This window comes from Pleurodeles waltl, chromosome 2_2 (genome assembly GCF_031143425.1).
Source record: "Pleurodeles waltl isolate 20211129_DDA chromosome 2_2, aPleWal1.hap1.20221129, whole genome shotgun sequence".
Classification (NCBI taxonomy): domain Eukaryota; kingdom Metazoa; phylum Chordata; class Amphibia; order Caudata; family Salamandridae; genus Pleurodeles; species Pleurodeles waltl.
The window spans coordinates 1,171,070,053-1,171,090,840 of NC_090439.1; the positions used below are offsets into that span (position 1 = coordinate 1,171,070,053).

Genomic DNA, 20,788 nt, shown 5'->3' on the forward strand with positions numbered 1-20,788 from the left:
GCCTGGTACTTCAGCTGTGTTGGGAGTCCGTAGTGACAGGTTTAAACGATATTTGTGGCAGTAATATGGAGGTATCTGCAAAGTGGTGCCGCCTCAATATTTGGAATGCAACATTTTAACTGGATGGATTGGCTCTAGGTGACACGGGTTGATGGTGGCTAAACCCAACATAACACGAATGTGGAGGGTGGAGTGGGCAACACTCCTGACTGATTGGAAGTGTGAAATGGATTGGTGCATGCTGGTGGAAAGGGATGTCTTTGAAAGCAGTGGATGCCTGAACAAATGGTCCAAAATATGGGAAGCTGAACAAATATTGGGGCAAATTATGTGCACCAATTGTAGGCACCAGTGATGCTATCATATGCCCGGGGTGCCCAGACTTCGATGTTGTCCTGTGACTGGCAGGGAGGAGTGAGGGGGAGGTAGCTGGTTTCTAGGGGCAAACGTGGACTTGCTGCAGAATGTCCTTGCTTTGGTGCCACAGAGCGTGCTATTCATAGTTATGTATCAGTGTTTGTGTTACTTGCACTGAAAAAATGTTTGTTTTTTTTTTAATTATAAGAACGTTTATTATAAATTTAGGGTCAAACTTATGTAAATGAATCTCAAAAACATGCTATGTAAGTGCAGAATCACCAAAGCTGTAGTAAAGCATTAAATGAAGTTAAATCATATAAGCATAAGGCATACAAGTATTTCAGTTGCAGCAATACAAAGATGAAAAACAAGAGTTGATGATCAGTACATAAATTGCAATCCTGTTGGTTAATAAATGGGAGAAACTAAATAAATCTAAGTACCCTAACCTAAGGTAGCACAAAATCCTAATTAAGTCTCAGGATATATTGGAAAGTGTCACCTTATCGGAAACCTTAGTAGAAGTACTGATAGAGATGTTGCGTAGCCTAAAACCATACAAAGAGATAAAGAGTAGAGAGGTCAATACCCCTCAAAGTCTCAAGAAGAATCTGCCCTCGTTAGAGACTAAAGAGAATCTGCACTGTTCTAACTAAGTGAATACCAATTAATCCTACAGAACTTTCGAGAAGTCTACGTCATCAACACCAGTAGTTTTCGATCTTCATGCACAATTGAAATTATCTACTTCCGTCAAGGTCTCATCCCACAAATAGAACCTCAGGACAACTTTGAGTGTCTCTTCACATCCTGGTACGCAAACAGGAGTCTTTTTTTCTCAGTTAATTAACGTACCTTTGTCCTTGCCACAATATCCTTGCATACCCCACTATCTCAGATACACAAGATGCCTTTCATTAACTGTAGAGTCAGACAGACTCACCTATAAATAAAGAATAGTGCAACACAAGCAAAACTCCATGTTGAAGGTTAGACATAAGAAATCAAATGTTCTGATGGATACAACTACCTGTGGATTCCTCACCTTATGAATACGATCCCTGCGCCAGCATCCGTAATTACAGACCTAATTCATAAGGTGAGGAATCCACAGGTAGTCAGTGTATCCACCAGAAAAAGCGTTACTGAAGGTAAGTAACTTGTTCTTTCAGGCCCTTGGTTATACCAACTTAATAAAGCCCTAAGTCATTAAATACACATTCAGAATGCGTGATTACATGAGTATAAGTGCATTGACACTTATAATTGCAACATAATTATAAATGAAACCCAATCATGCAAGTTCATAATATCACAGAGTACTTGAATGTATATATGCATAACTATTACAGTCAAACATATTAAAATAAAGCGTTAGAACACACATACCTATAAATATGACTGTCGCCAGTAGGTAGTTATAGTTAGGATCTAGTTTCAATTGAAAAAGTGTTTTTTTGACTTTCCTGTGTCTTTAGCAGCATTTAATGAAATTTTCACTAAAGAGTCTGCCCAAGAATCTTGTTGGGCATGGGAGGTTTCGGGGTGATCCGTCAAGGGGTGATCCAGCTGAGGAAAAAAGGGAGGGGTCAAAAAAGTGCATTTCCCATTTTAATTCCCATAGAGATTTAGACCCACTACAGCCTGAACTGCTGTGTGGAATTACACCAAATTTGACAGGAAGGTAGCTTTTGGTCCAGAAAGAGTGCTTTTTGTTATTTGGTGTAAGTCTGTTCAATAGTTTTTGAAATATTAAAAGAAAACCAAATGTGTATATCTGGAGACACAAAGGCTTCGCAAATACTCCCAATCTCATTCAGAGATCTGATTGTCTGACAACACGTCAACCAGGAAGTGTTGCCAGCCAATTTGAGACTCTTCTTCAGCTGAGTCTCAAAAACAAACCTAAAAAAAGAAAAAGGGTCAGGGTACATTTACCCTTGGCCTCTAGCATACGTCCAGGTATCAACCAGGGCTTAAAAGCTTTTTTTTTAATTTTAATTTTTTAATTTTTTTTTAATTCATGGCAAAACTCGAGAATATTTGCAAATTTTACTGTGAAATAAAAAAAAAAAATCAATTGCGGTCTCCCACACTTGCTTTTAATATTGCCCCAGGGTGGGCCAGGTCATGGGGGCATTGTGGGGAAAAATAGGAAGGAGCGTGCTGGGCCCCCTTCTAGGGCTTATATGAGCCCAAGGGACCACCACCTCCCTGGATCTATGTGCTATAAATATGCAGGTTGGAGGGTGCTTTGGGAACAGCCACCTCCTGGGGCAATGAATTGTAATCTATGCTAACACGTGTGCAGGGATAGAGATGAAAACATTTCTCCCGCAAGCTATTTAAAGCAGCTCCCTGCTTGCAGGAGCAATGCCAGATCCCACTAGAGATGGTGGGACTGTGTAGTCCTTGAGGCTCCCCCTGCGGCTCTCTCCCTCTCCCATCCGATAATGGGATGGAGAAGGGAGAGATTGTTCATGCTACGGTCTCTCAATACAATGACTTCAAAGCATCACAGTAGCAAGATGTTTGCTACAAATGTTATAGTTACGCTTTGATGCACAGAAGAACAGAGTCAACTATGGCCTACTGGTGAAGTTCTTTAACTGTCACTCAGTAGGTTGAAGGTTCAAATCCTGGTATCTCATGGCAGTGTGTCCGTTTATTTACTTGTGTTTTTGAATGTTAAACATTCCTAGTGATGGAACATTTATGTCTTTAACGGTCTCTCTATACTGTGACTTCAAAGTGTCACACTAGGAAAATATTTGCTACAAATGTCATCAGGGATGTAGAATTTAATAAAATATCGACTTGCTTATGGGGCAGGTTGCTTCATAAATCTAATTGTCAAGTTAAAAAAAAAAAAATCAAAAAAAAATCTACTTCTCCCTTTGGTGCCATGTAGTGCTGCAGCAAATTATGGCAGCAATCTCATTATATAATTGTATTTGTAGAGCGCATTCTGGCCGTAGCATCGAAACGCTAAGCGGAAAGAAGTGCAAGTGAGAGCAAAAACAAGATGAGGAAGGAGCAGGAACTTTCATGAAAGAAGTTATAATTTGAGGGAAAAGAGCCAAGTTTTTAGCTGTTTCCGAAAAGGCATAAAAGTTTCCTCTTTTGTAATACGGAGTGGAAGAGTGTTTCAAAGTTTAGCTACCTCCACAGAGAAAGCTGTGTCACCCCATTTAGATTTCGGTGTGGGGGACTGAGGCCAAATAGAGACCGGTGGACCTATGGTGGGGACTAGACACATACCATCTCAGAGTTGCGCAAGGGTATTTGGATATGAGAGCCTTTCTGATTATGCAACTGCTAATACTATAGTAGGGCTTGAATATTAGCAATTTCCTTATTCTGGCACATTTGTGTAGCTCCACATACTGGGGTTGGAGGTAGCGGTCAGCAATCGTTCCACGGCTACAATGCCCTTTTGAGTGTAAACTTACTAATTTGCATTTTTTAAGGGTTTTCACCATCTATTCTCAAATCTTTTCCAATACTGAGAAAGGTTGGAAATTTACTCCTGACAAGGGCAGAAGTAAACCTTTTTCCAAGGTTGGTAGAAATTGGAGAGAAAGTGAATTTGTAAATGCTCAACAGCGAAAGCATGAGCAAATCTTCACTTGCATATTTGCTTGTGCTAAAATACAATTCACAAATATGTTCTAGGAGCACAATTTCCTGGTCTACTTCTGGATTTGTTTTAATTCATGAAATACGTAAATCTGCACTAATGCAAAGTCATAGACCATGGGTGCACTTTTGTGACTTTATTTAAGAATTGTGCTCCTAATTAGGCCAGGCGTTAAACATGACCTTTTGTTTTTATTAAACTTCTGTCTCTATCCGTCTGTCTGATAACTTCACTATGAGTAATAGCAATTTGCTCTTTCACAAGGAGCATTTTGGCACACAAAGTAGTTTTGTTCAGTGCCAGAAACTACTTTGGCAATGTGTGCTTTTTGAGACCAAAATATTTTCGTTTGTTGCCAATGTTTGTTACTATGATGAGGACCTGCAGCTCTCACAACAATGAAGTTTTACGAAAGCCATATCAAAACAAGACACACATTGACAAAACCAAAATACTGACCCCCAGTGTTGGACCTTTTGGATTTACCAATGCTTGTTTATTTTCTTCGTAATCTAGTTGAAACTGTTTACACTGATTTTTCATGATGGATATTTTTGGAATGTTAGCATGCATCAACGTATTTTACTAAATGATGCTTCAAAGAAATGGTACCTAACATTTCACCGTAGTTTAGCAAAACATTTTTTCCTAGTTGCACTTTTGGTTAACATTTTAGTTTGAAAGCAAAGAATCAGTCTTGAGTTCAAACCTCTGCAAATACTTGCATTTAATCATAGAGCATTCTGGGAGCATTACACGTGGTCTCATATCGTTAAACTTTGCAAACGTGTAGCCACTTTTGTTTATCACTGCACCCACTGTAAGTGATGCAGTCCACACTTACAACATAAAAGGACCTTGCATAGGTGCAACAACAGTTCACACTACGGGCAAATTTGGAGGGTGAAGCTAAGGAGCTAGTTAAGCTCTCGGTGCGGTCATACATCCTACTTAGACCGAGTTGTGCCATTGAGCCCTATTTAGCTGAGGGCAGAAAAACTTAGCATAGATTTCTCCTGACCAGGTTCAGGCTTAGCGTTCTGCATTGGCTGGTAGCTTGTCGGCAGGGGATTCATAATGTGATGGAAGTCGGCCAATGTTCGTGTGATAACCAGTCAGTTGAAGATACCTCCATTTTGTTCTGTAGGCACTTTCGAGTTTCACAACTACGTTTTATTGTGCCACTTTTAAAGGGGAAGGGGTTTGTCCAGCCTTGATTTACCTACAGATTTTAGGCAATATACGGGAAATTTGGCACATCACTAGTTTTTTAGTGGCCATGATGAGATGCAAGAGAGAGCCCTCTTTTTAAGAATATTTTTTTTGGGACCTGTTAGGGCTATCAATATTTAAACCTGGTTACTTTGGTAGCATGGTATAGGTGGTTGACGTATTTATTGTGAGGATATTTTTATGCTTTACTGCTTTACTGTTTACATTTTCTATTGAGTTTTAATGTTTACTATGTCTATTTTTTCTGCTTTTGCCTGTATGGTTTTAAGTAACAAAATAAAGCTATTGTGACTGACTACAACATTTATTTAGAGTGCTCGTCTTAATGATAAAGGCTTTGAATTAATGACCCATAAGTATGTATTTCGAACAGTATTAACATATGGACACAAATACTACCTTAACTGCAGAAAATCCCCTTCCCTGTTCCATAATGTGGTACTGTGAACTGACAGCCAAAGGATGTGTGCTGCAGAGGGTTGGGCCTGTTTGTCCCAAGGACAAAACAAACATGAAAACTTGTCCTCCTTAACACCAAACAATATGTCCTGAGGTTTGGGCTATAAGAATCCCACACCTCTGTGTTATAGTAACATTTTAATATACAGCAGAATAGAGTCACCTCGTGCCTACTGGTAAAGCTATTGAGCAGTCACTCACTAGGTTGAAGGTTCAAATGCTGGTATCTTATGGCAATGTGTTTGTTTATGGAACATTTACGTCTTTTTCCCATCACCGCCTTTGGATTGAATGTCATAGAAATATCTGGACACTGCATAGTATGTCCAGGTATCTCTCCGACCTTCACACAGAAGGTTGATGGTTCCGGTCCAGGTTGTGTCAGTTGTCATTTCTCAGCTTTAACTTCTTTTCCACTTCAAATATTTAAGGTACATACATAAAGGTGATCTCAACATTTGTACTTCTCAAATATATATTTTGTTTACAATTTGCCAGAACATTTCTCTTTCTAAGTGGCTCAGGGTTGGGTGGGAATAGGGGGGTTGGCTGCAGGGTGTATGTAAGTGTGTGTGTGTGTATGTATGTGTGTGTGTGTATATATATATATATATATATATATATATATATATATATGTGTGTAATTATCCAAGAAAGAAGTGACTCAAACAGATGATCTCACCAAAGAACAAAAATATATTTCCACTACAACATTTCAGCTCCTGCCTTCCTCGGGTAGTACAACATGGTTTGCTCAGTGGCTGCACAGCTGACACTGCTGGAATTTCAAAAGCATCATGAGCGAAGATTCCAGTTGGAATGTGGAATCCGTGAAGGCCTGAGAACTCTTCAGATATGCAGACATCAAGTGATATTGTTAGTGATGTTCAGTCCATCTGTATGCAGTGATTTTAAACGGTACATCCAGAAGTTTTCTCTGATGTCCCATAATTCTTCCTTTAAAACATGTTCCACAGGGAAAATCTGATAGTAAATGGTCCACAAGATTACTATGATTGGCTACAGGCTGGTCAAGTTTACTGTTAATTATTGCTGATTTGTGGTTCCTGAACCTTGTACAGAGGTTATTCACTGTTTGGCCTACAAATTGATTTTTTTTTTTTTTTTACAGTTTTGGCACTTAATCACATAAATAATGCATGTTGAGCGACATGCAAGATGCTGTCTTATTCCATAGGTCTTTCTTGTAACAGCTAGTTACTGATGGTGTTTTTAAAAGGTATTCACATGTGATGGACCTTTTAGAATCACAGCAATGAGCTCCTGCATTTGCTACAGCTTGCTTAAGTTCAGCTCTAACAATAAGTGATTGTAAATTTGAGCTCTGCGGTAAGCAATGACTGGTGGTTTTGGAAAAAGCTTTTGCAATTGTTCACAAGTAGATAGTAAGAGAACAGTTTTTTGTATTATATTTTAATTATATATATATATATATATATATATATATATATATATATATATATATATATATATATATTACCTAGTGGCAGCCACCACTTGGTAGTTATAGTTAGGACCTAGTTTCTATAGAAAAAGCTGTTTTTTGCTTGCCTATATCTTTAGTGGCGCTTGACGTATCTTCACAAACATGTCCAAAAAAATTCAACAGTCGCGGGAGCTGCTGCCTGGAAAGTTTCAGAGTGATCTGCGAAGCAGGGGCTGAGATAAGGGGGTGGGGTGAAATTTAGAGCTTTTCCAGTGTTAATTCCCATAGGAAAAATTGAACAGTGATAGTGCCAAAACCAGTGGATGAAATTTCACCAAATTTGGCATAAAGGTAGCTCTTGGTCCAGAAAGAGCCCTTTTTGTTATTTGGTGTAAAACCACTTAGTAGTTTTAGAGAAATTAAGGAAAATCCAAATTTGTATACCTAGGGTAGCAAAGATCTGATTGGCTGACAACTCTTCACCAGGAAGTGGTGTCAGCCATTTTGGACTCTGCATTAGCCAATTCCCACAAAAAAAGTTAAAAAATAAAGAAAAGGGGCAAGAATATACAGACACCCTGACCCCTTATCTCTGGTGTTGGGAGAGGGACCCTCATGGCTAAAGAACATTTTGTAAAAATATTTTGCTGAGATTCACAGACGATACGGTGCAAGAAAAAATTAAGAGGAAGTGAGCTCTCTTGCGCTTCAATTTTTTCCAAGTCCCGTGAACAGAAGAAATGCAGTTAGAAGGGTGCGGCTGTTTATATCTTGCTGCACTTTCACTCCGACAAGTATTAGATTGAAGATAATAGTTTAATCAGTGCCTTCTCAGCAGAGGAAGAAACCAAAGGCGCTAGTGACCGAAGGCGCTAGTGTCGGCTCAGTTTCCAAAGATGCTTATGACATGTATATTCTAAGGGACATACATCATGCATGTGTGCTGTTGTGCTACTCGGGAGACCAGGTGCTTTCAGTGAGGAAAACGTCCTTATTGCAGCAGATTCCAGGCAAGCAGCTGAATTACGTCAGGGGTCACAGGAAGTCATTATTAGCAGCTGCACCGGAGAGTCCACTTATAAGCATATTCACAATGTATTCATTAAACACGTTAGGATACATTTCCAGGGCACACACAGAGGCAGTACACATACTTCAAAATCCCTCTAGATATGTGGCCCTCTTTTTCCGTTATAACGTTAATGACAATTACAGATTTTGTTATTTTCAATATTTCATTTTAATCATATCAAAAAGCTAAAAGGAAATCATTACAAATCATTAGGATGCCAGGTCAAATTCCACAACTCAAATTTCTAAAACATGTTAAATGAAGTTCAGTTTCCTTCCCTTGGACACTGAATATTTTGTTTGCATCATAAGTTAGAACTGGTGCAGCTCTTTTTCGTCACAGACAGACACAAGGCCTATTACAATTCAGCTGACAAGCACTAAAAATTATTTTCGAACTGATATGACTTTAAAAATGATTAAAATACGGCTAATGTCGTGTAGTGATCTATATAATAAAAAAAAAAAAAACATTATGGTGGTGGCAGAATGGGGACTACGAGAAGTGAAACATAAACGCAAACCCGCTGCTATGGACATAGAGATAGATCCCCTTGCTGTAGACACAGCGATAGAGCCCCCTCTGCTGTGGACACAGAGATACACCCCCTGCTGTAGATAGACTGACTCCATGCTGTAGACACAGAGGTAGACCCCCCTCTGCTGTGGACACAGAGATAGACCCCCCTCTGCTGTGGACACAGAGGTAGACCCCCCACCCCCCCCCTGCTGTAGACACAGAGATAGACCCCCCCCCTGCTGTAGACACAGAGATAGATCCCCCCCCTGCTGTAGACACAGAGATAGACTGACTCCTTGCTGTAGGCACAGAGATAGACTGACTCCCTGCTGTAGGCACAAATATAGACCCCCCCCCCCCGCCGTGGACACAGAGATAGGACCCCCCCCCCCTCTAGACACAGAGATAGACCCCCATGCAAGCTATTCTTACTTTCCCCGAAGCCAAATACATTTGATAAATGCAGGGCACAGTCCAGGGGACACTCATTCACGGGGTACCTTCCTCAAGCCAAGCAGAGGTGATGGCTACAGGGGAAAAGGTTGTCAATGGGAAGCAAGAGAGAAAGCAAATGAGGATGGCATGGAATATGGAAGGGCTTGTTCTTTAAATGCCCAAACATCCCAAATGACCCCAATTTACTTTTTTTAAACTCTTTAAATGTTTCCCTCTTTTGGATTCCAATGGTACCAAGGTGATTGTCGAAAAGAAAGAGAAATGAAACAGTAAATGTAAGATGGAGAAATGTTGTGGAATAACCTGTTTTACTTTTACAAATCAAATATATATACTCTGAGCATTCGCATGCTTCTGGCAGAGGCGGTTCAAACCAAATGCACAATTTTGTAGAAACAAAAGCACCAATAGCTACTTTTATGTGAACTGGACAACAGCTGCTGTCTCTACACATTGATTTCAAATCACCCGAAGGCCCTCCTTGTCTTATGCGAGCCCCATAGAAGTGATGACTCCAAGGGACTACGCAGGGCGATCAGGGATGTGCTGGTATTGACTCCAAGGGACTACACAGGGCGATCAAGGATGTGGCTGTAATGGCTCCAAGGGACTGTGCAGGGTGACCAAGGAAGTGGTGGCAATGACTCCAAGGGACTACGCAGGGCGATCAAGGATATGGTGGTAATTGGTGCATGGGACTATGCAGAGTGATCAAGGATGTGGTGGTAATGGCTCCAAGGGACTAAGCAGGGTGATCAAGCATATGGTGGTAATTGGTGCAAGGGACTGTGCAGGGTGTTCAAGGATGTGGTAATGGCTACAAGGGCTTATGCGGGGTGATCGAGGATGTGGTGGTAATGGCTACAAGGGAGTGTGCAGGGTGATCGAGGATGTGGTGGTAATGACTACAAGGGAGTGTGCAGGGTGATCGAGGATGTGGTGGTAATGGCTCCAAGGGCTTATGCGGGGTGATCGAGGATGTTCTGGTAATGGCTACAAGGGACTACGCAGGCTGATCAAGGATGTGGTGGTAATGGGTACAAGGGACTACGCAGGGTGATCAAGGATGTTCTGGTAATGGCAACAAGGGACTACGCAGGATGATCAAAGATGTGGTGGTAATGGCTACAAGGGACTGTGCAGGGTGATCAAGGATGTGGATGGTAATGGCTCTAAGGGACTGTGTGGGGTGATCGAGGATGTGGTGGTAATGGCTCCAAGGGCTTATGCGAGGTGATCGAGAATGTGGTGGTAATGGCTCCCAGGACTATGCAGGGCCATCAAGGATGTTCTGGTAATGGCAACAAGGGACTACGCAGGGTGATCAAAGATGTGGTGGTAATGGCTACAAGGGACTGTGCAGGGTGATCAAGGATGTGGTGGTAATGGCTCCAAGGGCTTATGCGGGGTGATCGAGGATGTTCTGGTAATGGCTGCAAGGGACTACGCAGGCTGATCAAGGATGTGGTGGTAATGGGTACAAGGGACTACGCAGGGTGATCAAGGATATGGATGGTAATGGCTCCAAGGGACTGTGTAGGGTGATCGCGGATGTGGTGGTAATGGCTACAAGGGCTTATGCGGGGTGATCGAGGATGTGGTGGTAATGGCTACAAGGGAGTGTGCAGGGTGATCGAGGATGTGGTGGTAATGGCTCCAAGGGCTTATGCAAGGTGATCGAGAATGTGGTGGTAATGGCTCCCAGGACTATGCAGGGTGATCAAGGATGTTCTGGTACTGGCAACAAGGGACTACGCAGGGTGATCAAAGATGTGGTGGTAATGGCTACAAGGGACTGTGCAGCGTGATCAAGGATGTGGTGGTAATGGCTCCAAGGGCTTATGCGGGGTGATCGAGGATGTTCTGGTAATGGCTGCAAGGGACTACGCAGGCTGATCAAGGATGTGGTGGTAATGGGTACAAGGGACTACGCAGGGTGATCAAGGATATGGATGGTAATGGCTCCAAGGGACTGTGTAGGGTGATCGCGGATGTGGTGGTAATGGCTACAAGGGCTTATGCGGGGTGATCGAGGATGTGGTGGTAATGGCTACAAGGGAGTGTGCAGGGTGATCGAGGATGTGGTGGTAATGGCTCCAAGGGCTTATGCAAGGTGATCGAGAATGTGGTGGTAATGGCTCCCAGGACTATGCAGGGTGATCAAGGATGTTCTGGTACTGGCAACAAGGGACTACGCAGGGTGATCAAAGATGTGGTGGTAATGCCTACAAGGGACTGTGCAGGGTGATCAAGGATGTGGTGGTAATGGCTCCAAGGGACTGTGTAGGGTGATTGAGGATGTGGTGGTAATGGCTACAAGGGCTTATGCGGGGTGATCGAGGATGTGGTGGTAATGGCTACAAGGGAGTGTGCAGGGTGATTGAGGATGTGGTGGTAATGGCTACAAGGGCTTATGCGGGGTGATCGAGGATGTGGTGGTAATGGCTACAAGGGGCTACGCAGGGTGATCAAGGATGTGGTGGTAATGGCTACAAGGGACTGTGCAGGGTGATCAAGGATGTGGTGGTAATGGCTACAAGGGACTACGCAGGGTGATCAAAGATGTGGTGGTAATGGCCACAAGGGACTGTGCAGGGTGATCAAGCATGTGGTGGTAATGGCTACAAGGGACTTTGCAGGGTGATCAAGCATGTGGTGGTAATGGCTCCAAGGGACTATGCAGGGTGATCAAGGATGTGGTGGTAATGGCTCCAAGGGACTATGCAGGGTGATCAAGGATGTGGTGGTAATGGCTCCCAGGGACTACGCAGGGTGATCAAGGATGTGGTGGTAATGGCTCCAAGGGACTATGCAGGGTGATCAAGCATGTGGTGGTAAGGGCCACAAGGGACTATGCAGGGTGATCAAGGATGTGGTGGTAATGGCTACAAGGGACTGTGCAGGGTGATCAAGGATGTGGTGGTAATGGCTCCAAGGGCTTATGCGGGGTGTTCAAGAATGTGGTGGTAAGGGCTCCTAGGGACTAAGCAGGGTGATCAAGGAGGTGGTGGTAATGGCTCCAAGGGACTATGCGGGGTGATCAAGAATGTGGCGGTAATGGGTACAAGGGACTGTGCGGGGTGATCAAGGATGTGGTGGTAATGGCTACAAGGGACTGTGCAGGGTGATCAAGGGTGTGGTGGTAATGGCTCCAGGGGCTGTGCAGGGTCATCAAGGATGTGGTGGTTATGGCTCCCAGGGACTATGCAGGGTGATCAAGGATGTGGTGGTAATGGCTCCCAGGGACTATGCAGGGTGATCAAGGATGTGGTGGTAATGGCTACAAGGGACTGTGCGGGGTGATCAAGGTTGTGGTGGTAATGGCTACAAGGGACTGTGCGGGGTGATCAAGGATGTGGTGGTAATGGCTCCAAGGGACTATGCAGGGTGATCAAGGGTGTGGTGGTAATGGCTCCAGGGGCTGTGCAGGGTGATCAAGAATGTGGTGGTAATGGCTCCCAGGGACTATGCTGGGTGATCAAGGATGTGGTGGTAATGGGTACGAGGCACTGTGATAAAGGGTGTGGTGGTAATGGCTCCAGGGGACTGTGCAGGGTGATCAAGGATGTGGTGGTAATGGCTCCCAGGGACTATGCTGGGTGATCAAGGATGTGGTGGTAATGGCTCCAAGGGACTGTGCAGGGTGATCATGGGTGTGGTGGTAATGGCTCCCAGGGACTATGCAGGGTGATCAAGGATGTGGTGGTAATGGCTCCCAGGGACTATGCAGGGTGATCAAGGATGTGGTGGTAATGGGTACAAGGCACTGTGATAAAGGGTGTGGTGGTAATGGCTCCAGGGGACTGTGCAGGGTGATCAAGGATGTGGTGGTAATGGCTTCAAGGGACTATGCTGGGTAATCAAGGATGTGGTGGTAATAGCTCCAAGGGACTATGCAGGGTGATCAAGGATGTGGTGTAATGGCTCCAAGGGACTATGCTGGGTAATCAAGGATGTGGTGTAATGGCTCCAAGGGACTATGCTGGGTGATCAAGGGTGTGGTGGTAATGGCTCCAAGGGACTATGCCGGGTGATCAAGGGTGTGGTGGTAATGGCTCCAAGGGACTATGCCGGGTGATCAAGGGTGTGGTGGTAATGGCTCCAAGGGACTATGCCGGGTGATCAAGGGTGTGGTGGTAATGGCTCCAAGGGACTATGCTGGGTGATCAAGGATGTGGTGGTAATGGCTCCCAGGGACTATGCCGGGTGATCAAGGATGTGGTGGTAATGGCTCCAAGGGACTATGCTGGGTGATCAAGGATGTGGTGGTAATGGCTCCCAGGGACTATGCCGGGTGATCAAGGATGTGGTGGTAATGGCTCCAAGGGACTATGCCGTGTGATCAAGGATGTGGTGGATCCTGTATGGAGTGTGAAAAGGTTATCTGGTCAAAGGTCTCCTTAACTAAGAATCCCTACCACCTGCCAACGGTGTGAGCCCAAGGTGTGGGTCTTGTGATGCTCGATGCTCTTTTTCGTTCTCGTCTCACACTTGTACGTATAACAAGAAAACTAGCAAACCAACTGCCTTGCTGCTACAAGCAAGGCCTATTCTCTCTGAAAAAATATATTTCATACTATACTGAAGAGTTAGTTATTGCTTTTGTTAAAAGGAGGGCCTGGTCAGAAATGGCCCTTTTCGTAGAACAGTCCAAGCACAACGTGCAGTAATGAAAGAGAGAATTTGTGTCTTTTAAATCCATGGGCGCGCAAACCTAAGTATTATGCATGCTTGAACACTGTGCATTTCATACCTAGGACCTATTGGTTTCAAGGCACTACTTACAGGCGACTTAGCTAATGCCAAATTTAGCCCGTTGGACTCATCAGAAATGTTCCACTTGAGATGCTTTCAACTTTGCTCACAGAAGTTAAATGGTGCACTGGCGGGCCTGAAATCATGCTTTTTAAATCACTTATGCTGCTGGTGACATTTCCATTTCTACATGAATGTGACTATATGTTAAAAGTTAACTATGCTAGTTAGGAAGAACTAAAACCAGCAATGTTTTGAAGCCAGGGAACATTTACTGGGAACATTTTAGGGGTTCACAGTGCCTGGAAACAAAAAAAAAAACAAGATTAAAGGCCTGATTTAAGGTTTGTCAGGCAGCCCACCATCCATCAAGGTGGTAGAGAATATTATATCCACCCCACTGACAGACTGACACTCGCCAAAATGTAGAGATTACCACTCACCTGGAGGTGACTTCCGTGCCTTCAGAGGAACCACTGTCCCAGCAGTTCCTCTGAAGGTACCAAAGGTTCGATGGACGGACTGCCTCCCGTGGTAGGAATTTTATTTTGAAAAAAAAACAAAATACCGAATTGCCTTCCACCAGGGAGTTTTTTCTTTTTCTGTTAATCTCCTCCAGATTTTCCACCAAAAAAGAGCATCAACATTTTCAAAATGTAATCATCCCGGAGCAGAGTGGGCAGAGCTCCAAGAGGCCGTCAGAATAAGCTTTCCATCGACTTTTAAAGGGGGCATCACCAACAGAAAGCTGATGGTTCACTAGACTCTAAATTGGATGGGAGAAATGAGAGTTAGCTGGACAGGGTACTCCACCATATATGAGACCGAGATCTTGTCTGCCAAGCTCTACAATGGGCTGTAAAGGGATTCACATAAAAGCAATGAAACTAGGGAGACAGTGGTTCTCCTACAATCCCTATGATGACTAGAAGGTTGAAGTTCCAACTGAGTAATTTGAAAGTGTAAGAATCATTGCCTAGGTCTTTGACAAAATACTGTTTGGTGCTAGACAGATCATGAATAAAAGGTCTGATCCTCCAAGCAAGTAATGGGGTCCATCACTAGATGGTTGCAATAGCCAAGTTGGCCCAGTCTATGGTCCTCTTCATATCCGAGTAGAAGCTTTGGTGAGTATGCAAATATATAATCACTGGGAATTTTATTTTTACAGGGACGTTATAGTTAGGAAATAGAATTTTTAAAAAACATAGAAATTCACTTAAAATACCAAAGATTATAGGGACTTTGTAGTCAGGCTCACATTTTAATATACAAAACCATAGAAATTCACCAGTTATAGTTAGTTACCTCAAGTAACTATAACGCATGCCCATAGGTAACTATAACTCGCGCCCCTGCCATGCACAGTTTTGTCATCAAAAGTTTTTCTGCAAATAAGCAGTTTATGGCAAGAGTACGAGTTATAGTTACCGTAATGCACAAGTTATAGTTACTCGAGGTAACTCTAATTATAACTGGTGAATTTCTATGGTTTTGTACGTTTAAAATGTGAGTCTAGCCATAACCTTTGTTTTTTTAAGTGAATTTCTATGGTTTTTAAAAAAAATTCTATTTCCTAACTATAACATCCCTGTAACCTTTTGTTTTTTTCGGTGAATTTCCATGTTTTTTTTATTTTTTATTTTTTTTAAAGTGTAGTAATTTTCATAACTATATGTTAATCCAACCACCGCTGTGCATGGCCTTTGGCCGTGCGCAGCGGCAGTCGGCCACAAGGCCTGGCCTGCAGCCAGGCTCTGAGGCCAACCCTCTATAAGTACGAAACTTTGCACCATGTAAGCCCTTCACCTGTGCACAGTGGGGGTTGCCCGCAAGACCTGGCCTGCAGCCAGACCCTGCGGCCAACCACCCAACCCTATGCTGTGCACAGCCCTTTGACCGTCTGCGCAGGAGTTGGCCACTGCCTCTACACCTCTACAGTTGTGAGAGGTTGTATCTGGGGGTGAGAGTGAGTGTGAGAATGTCTGTCTGGGTGTGAGAATGTGTACATCAGTGTTTTAGTGAGTGCATCAGAGTATGCGTGGGCTTGTGAGTGGGTGCATGAGGCTGTGAATATGTCTGTGAGTGGATGTGTGAGTGGGTGCGTAACTATCTTAGTGGGTCTGTGAGTTGGTGTGTGAGGGTCTGACGGGCTGTGAGTGGGTGCACAAGAGTCTGAGTGGGTCTGTGACTGGGTGCGTGAGTGTCTAATTGGGAATGTAAATGTGTGTGTAAGCATCTGAGTGGGTGTGTGAGTGGGAGAAATAGATTGAAAGAGAGAGGGAGAGGGTGAGAGATAGGGAGTTTTTTAGTCTTTGATGGATGATATACTAAGAATGAGATATATCTGCACAAATTGATGACTATATTTATTGATTATAAGTATAATTTTACCAACTGGCGGTCACAAGTAGGTAGTTAGAATTAGTACCTAATTCCCTTAAACAAATCATTTTCGTTTTGCCAATATCTTTGGTGCCCTTTGATGAATTTTCACAAAATTTTAAAAACTTGTACACTAATTACTTCATCTGCTGTCTTGAAAGTTTTAGGGATTTGTCAAGCGGGTGCCAAGAAATAGAGGGGAGTTCTAAAACGCATTTTCCCCATGCAATTGCTCATAGGTATTTTGAACATGACTACAGCAGAAACCGTGGTACGAAATTAGTTTTTTTGAAATATTAAAGAAAAAAGAACTATAGATATCTAAGGGGCAGGCTAGGAATACAGGGACCCCGGCTGGGTCACAAAGCACCCAGGAACAAGTGGCCAGGGTCCAGGTGATGGGGTCTCAGGGGCCGAAATCCATCCTGGGCGGGGTTTCTTCTTGTACATTGAACTAATTGGCCAAGCCCTGGGTGTTGGGGTCCCCAGGGCCAAAATCGGTCTGGCAATGGGGGCCATGCTGCCCTCCTCCCCTTTCAATAATTGGCTGGGCCCCAGGTGATGGGACCCCCTGGGACCGAAATAGGCCTGGTGGGTGCTTCGTGGCATGACGGGGACGGGAGTTATACTTACCTTAAGGCACAAGTTCTAGTTTCTTGAGCTAATTATAATGGGTAAATGTATTTATTTATTTGGTTTTGCACATGTAAAATCTGAACCTAGCTATAATATCCCTGTAACCTTTGGTTTTTAGTTAATTATTAAGGTTTTTTTAAATTCTATTTTCTATTTATAACGTCCCTGTAACCTTTGTTTTTTCAGTGAAATATATATAACACTATAGTTAGGACCTAGTTCCTATGTGAGTGGTGCAGTTTGACGAATCTTCACAAAGTTTTCCAAAATCAAAGTTCAACAACCTCAGCTCTTTCCTGGAATGTTTTGGGGTGATCGGAGTTCTAAAATGCAATTTTCCCATTCATTTTTCCATAGGAAAATGAAACAGTGAAAATAGCTGAAACGAATTACACCAAATTTGGCAGAAAGGTAGACCTTGGTCCAGAAAACGTGCTTTCTGTTATGGGCGGTTAGGTTCGCAGGACTCTTACAGGAGTCCTGCGATCATGTAAAATAAATACAATTATTTAATTGGCTGAAAGAGCTTTTTTTTTTCCTTTGGCCACCTTGGTCCCGCAGAGTGATGGCTTTGCAAGAGTGAGCACTGTGATTGGCTGCCAACAGCAAGGATAGAAATACTTTGGCAGCTATCACACCTCTAGGGGACTTTGCCCCTGACCTGGAAAGGTTTTAAAAAACAATATAAAGAGGCATGGTATGGATACTCTGCACCCCTAGCCCTTGACAGGGCTTGAGGGTGTGGGGGGGTGGGCAGGAGTGACTCTCCCTTGAGCCTAAAAGTAAGAATCAATGTTTTTACAGCGAACCTACAGTTCTCCCATGGAATTGTGACAAATAAATCCAATGGCATCCATTTAAAAAAAATAAAATAAAAAAAAAAACTTCCGGACTGGGCTGGTACCAGGGGGGCAGAGCAATCCTCTCCAAGCCCAGTTCCACAAGGGACCCCATCCCCCAGGGCCCAGTGTTTTTTTTTTTTTTTTTTTTTTAAGGGGAGGGGATGTGGTCACCTCTCCCTGAGCTGATTTCAGCCCTGGGGGCCACATCCTCTGTGGCATTTTGTTAAAGAGGAGGGAATGAAGCCCCCCCTCCCTGAGCCGATTATGGCCCTGGGGATCCCATCTAATGATGCCTGCTGTATTCTTAAAAGCATGCAGCCCCCTCAATGTGCTGCAGATTGGCTCTGGGGATCCCATCCCCTGGGTCAGATATAAACAGTGTTCCAGAGATCCCATCCCCTGGGACACCTCTGTTTTCTGCGTGGGAGAGTGCGAGCATACACTGCCTGCACTCTCCCTGGCAGAAACCACATCTTTGTGGGAGCAAAGGAGAATGAAGCGGCTCCTGCCAGCACCACAATAGCTGCTGACTGAGGAGCATCTAAGGCTGCGGGGTCTTGGGGCCCCCCCCCCCTCCCAACAGCTCCAACAAAGTGTGCATTGTGAGTGCCCTTGCAGGGCACTGCAGCACCTGCTTAGAATAATATTGCTGTCTCCCACGGCCACCGGTACTGGTATGGTTGCAGTGGTGAACTCGCCGGGGCTTTAGGGCTCCCCCACAGCCCCCAACATTGAAAAAAATGTGTGGGTGTCCCAGGTGGGCACTGGGGCACTCACAAAACTTTACAAAATAAAAATAAAGGTGATATTAAATTAGATCCTTGCAGTTCTTATTTCTGGAACTTGGTGGGGTCCCTAGAAGGGGCAGGGGCATCATCAAGCATTTTCTTAATGTTGTGAGGGGCTGCAGAGAGTGCAGTAGCCCCCAGCAACATTAAAAACTACACAGTAAGTCTCCTGGGTCATTGAATTCACAACCCCAGGAGAGCATTCCATATTTTTAAAGCACTTCAAGCGGGAGCTGCATTCTCTTCATGTGGGATTTAGGGCCCCCTTGTGTTTGGTTCTTTGGTTGCATTTGTGGTTTAAAAAAAAGTGAACAGAAAGACTCATAAGACATGTTGATTCTTTTGAGAAAAATTTTATAAAAAGAAAGACTTTTATTGAACATTGTCTGCACTTCTTATGACCCTGCATATTACGTCACTCGCGACATGTTCTATGATATTATTGATAAAATCACTGCAACATCTTAAATGGCATTATTGATGCTAACAATGCATGGCGGAGGCGCGAGCTATTGTTACTCCAGGCTGTGAGTTACAGTTACTTGAGATAAGTATAGCTGGTGAATTGCAGTGGTTTTGTTAGTTTCAAACAAGGTGTTTTTTTTTTATTTGTGCTTGAATTGTTTTTAAGAATTGAAAAACCTGAGCTGTATGCGAGGTTAGTCTTTTAGTCTGGAAACACGGATGTAGGAGCCTTGGTTTTTTGTCCCTCCTTTCTGGACGTCATGTTGAGACTTGTGGTTGGTGTGCAGCCAGGTGTTTGGATGGAAGCTGCTAGAGGTGTGGATGTTGTCGGCAAGGTAGTCTCTTTTTGCAATCATTTATTTTTGCTTTCATTTCCTAGCAGACCGTGCATTACTCTATGTAACCAGCTGTGCTCCAGTAAAGATTGTTTCATCTCCTAGCCCTGCGATGCAGACTTGATCCAGTCGCTGGCCTTCAGAGGGAGGTGATGGAAGCTGTGTGAAGACTGAACCAGGCTTGCAGAGATAAGCAATGGCCAGCCTCTAAAGAAGTGCAAGTTCGGTGAGATGTCAGCGTGCTGAGAATCCACCCAGAAAGCGGGAGCTGCTTTAGAGACTCTTGTCTTCTGCAGTCCTCTCACTGCATTGAGTGACCCTAAGGATGAGTGTCCCAGAGGTGGAAGAGCATATCTCCCAGAAGTACGAGATCAAGAAGCGGCTTGGAAAGGGGGTGAGTACAGCCTGGTTTCATGATTAATTACAATACAAATAGATCTCCACACATTTCCCTCTCCACAGTATATCATATCAAAGCATCACCACACATGGTCACTTATTTTTAATAAGACGTATTTGCTTTCCATATTCCATATCTCATTATCAGCATACATTGTCACCTATGTTTACTACAGATATCCTGGCACTTCACAACAATATACCCAAGCAACACTTCACATTGCCACTTCTATTCACTAAGTCTATGTTAGCACTTCAATATACTGCATCTAAACATTACCATCAGTCCTATCTAGGCACTTCACAGCATGCCATAATCAAGCATCACTGCACATTGTCATTTCTATTCACCGAGGCTATACACTTCACAATACGTATCCAGTGCTCCTTGAAGCTAGTTTTAGATATAAATAAGTGAATAAATAAACAACTAATAGATGCTACTTCTTCAGTGTAATACTGTTTTCGTATAGCGCAAGGTTTGCCATCCACATGGCCTCTTGCTGATAAGTGCTTCTGTTGATGGTGGTGGTTTATTCTCATTGGATGGGACTGCCTATTGGGTGGAAAGGTCAGATCTTTCTTCCAGAAATTGACTTCATAACTGCTGGCCAAGCCCTCATACTTGATCACTTGTGTGGTATGACCACCCTTCTCCGTGACTTTCCAAACTCCACACTGGCAACCCTTTTGAGGCATCCTACATGCACCTGCACATCCATCCAGGCCCAGAAGAAATATGATCACATCACTCCTTTAGTAGTGGAGCTCTGTTGGTTCTCTTTGCTGATCTGCACCATCTTTAATCCAGCTGCATCCTTTAGAAACAGTCAAAAGCAGCATTCCTGCTTATCTTGCAGACTGGGACTCCATCTTTGGTGGCTCTTGGCACACCCACTCCCAGGACTCCATGCAGACTAAGTGTAATAAAAAGACAGCAGACGTTTTCCACCTATACACCCAGGATCTTCAGCAACGTCTCTGTATCAATCAGTAT

At 43.6% G+C, this 20,788-nt stretch overlaps 1 protein-coding gene across 6 annotated transcripts in view; it reads left to right on the top strand.

The window, feature by feature from the left end:
• MAPK15 (mitogen-activated protein kinase 15) overlaps window positions 1–20,788 on the top strand; it is a 157,220-nt gene that overhangs the window by 2,724 nt on the left and 133,708 nt on the right. For 2 of the 6 annotated variants that reach the window (XM_069221164.1, XM_069221162.1), the window contains exon 2: window positions 19,498–19,786. Coding sequence is in view for 2 of the 6 variants with exons in the window: in XM_069221162.1 (XP_069077263.1) it covers window positions 19,718–19,786 (69 nt within the window). In the remaining 4 variants the exon portion in view is untranslated. Of the gene's footprint in view, window positions 1–19,436; window positions 19,787–20,788 lie in introns of those variants that run through there. The other 4 variants (XM_069221165.1, XM_069221163.1, XM_069221167.1 and 1 more) reach the window with 4 other exon arrangements.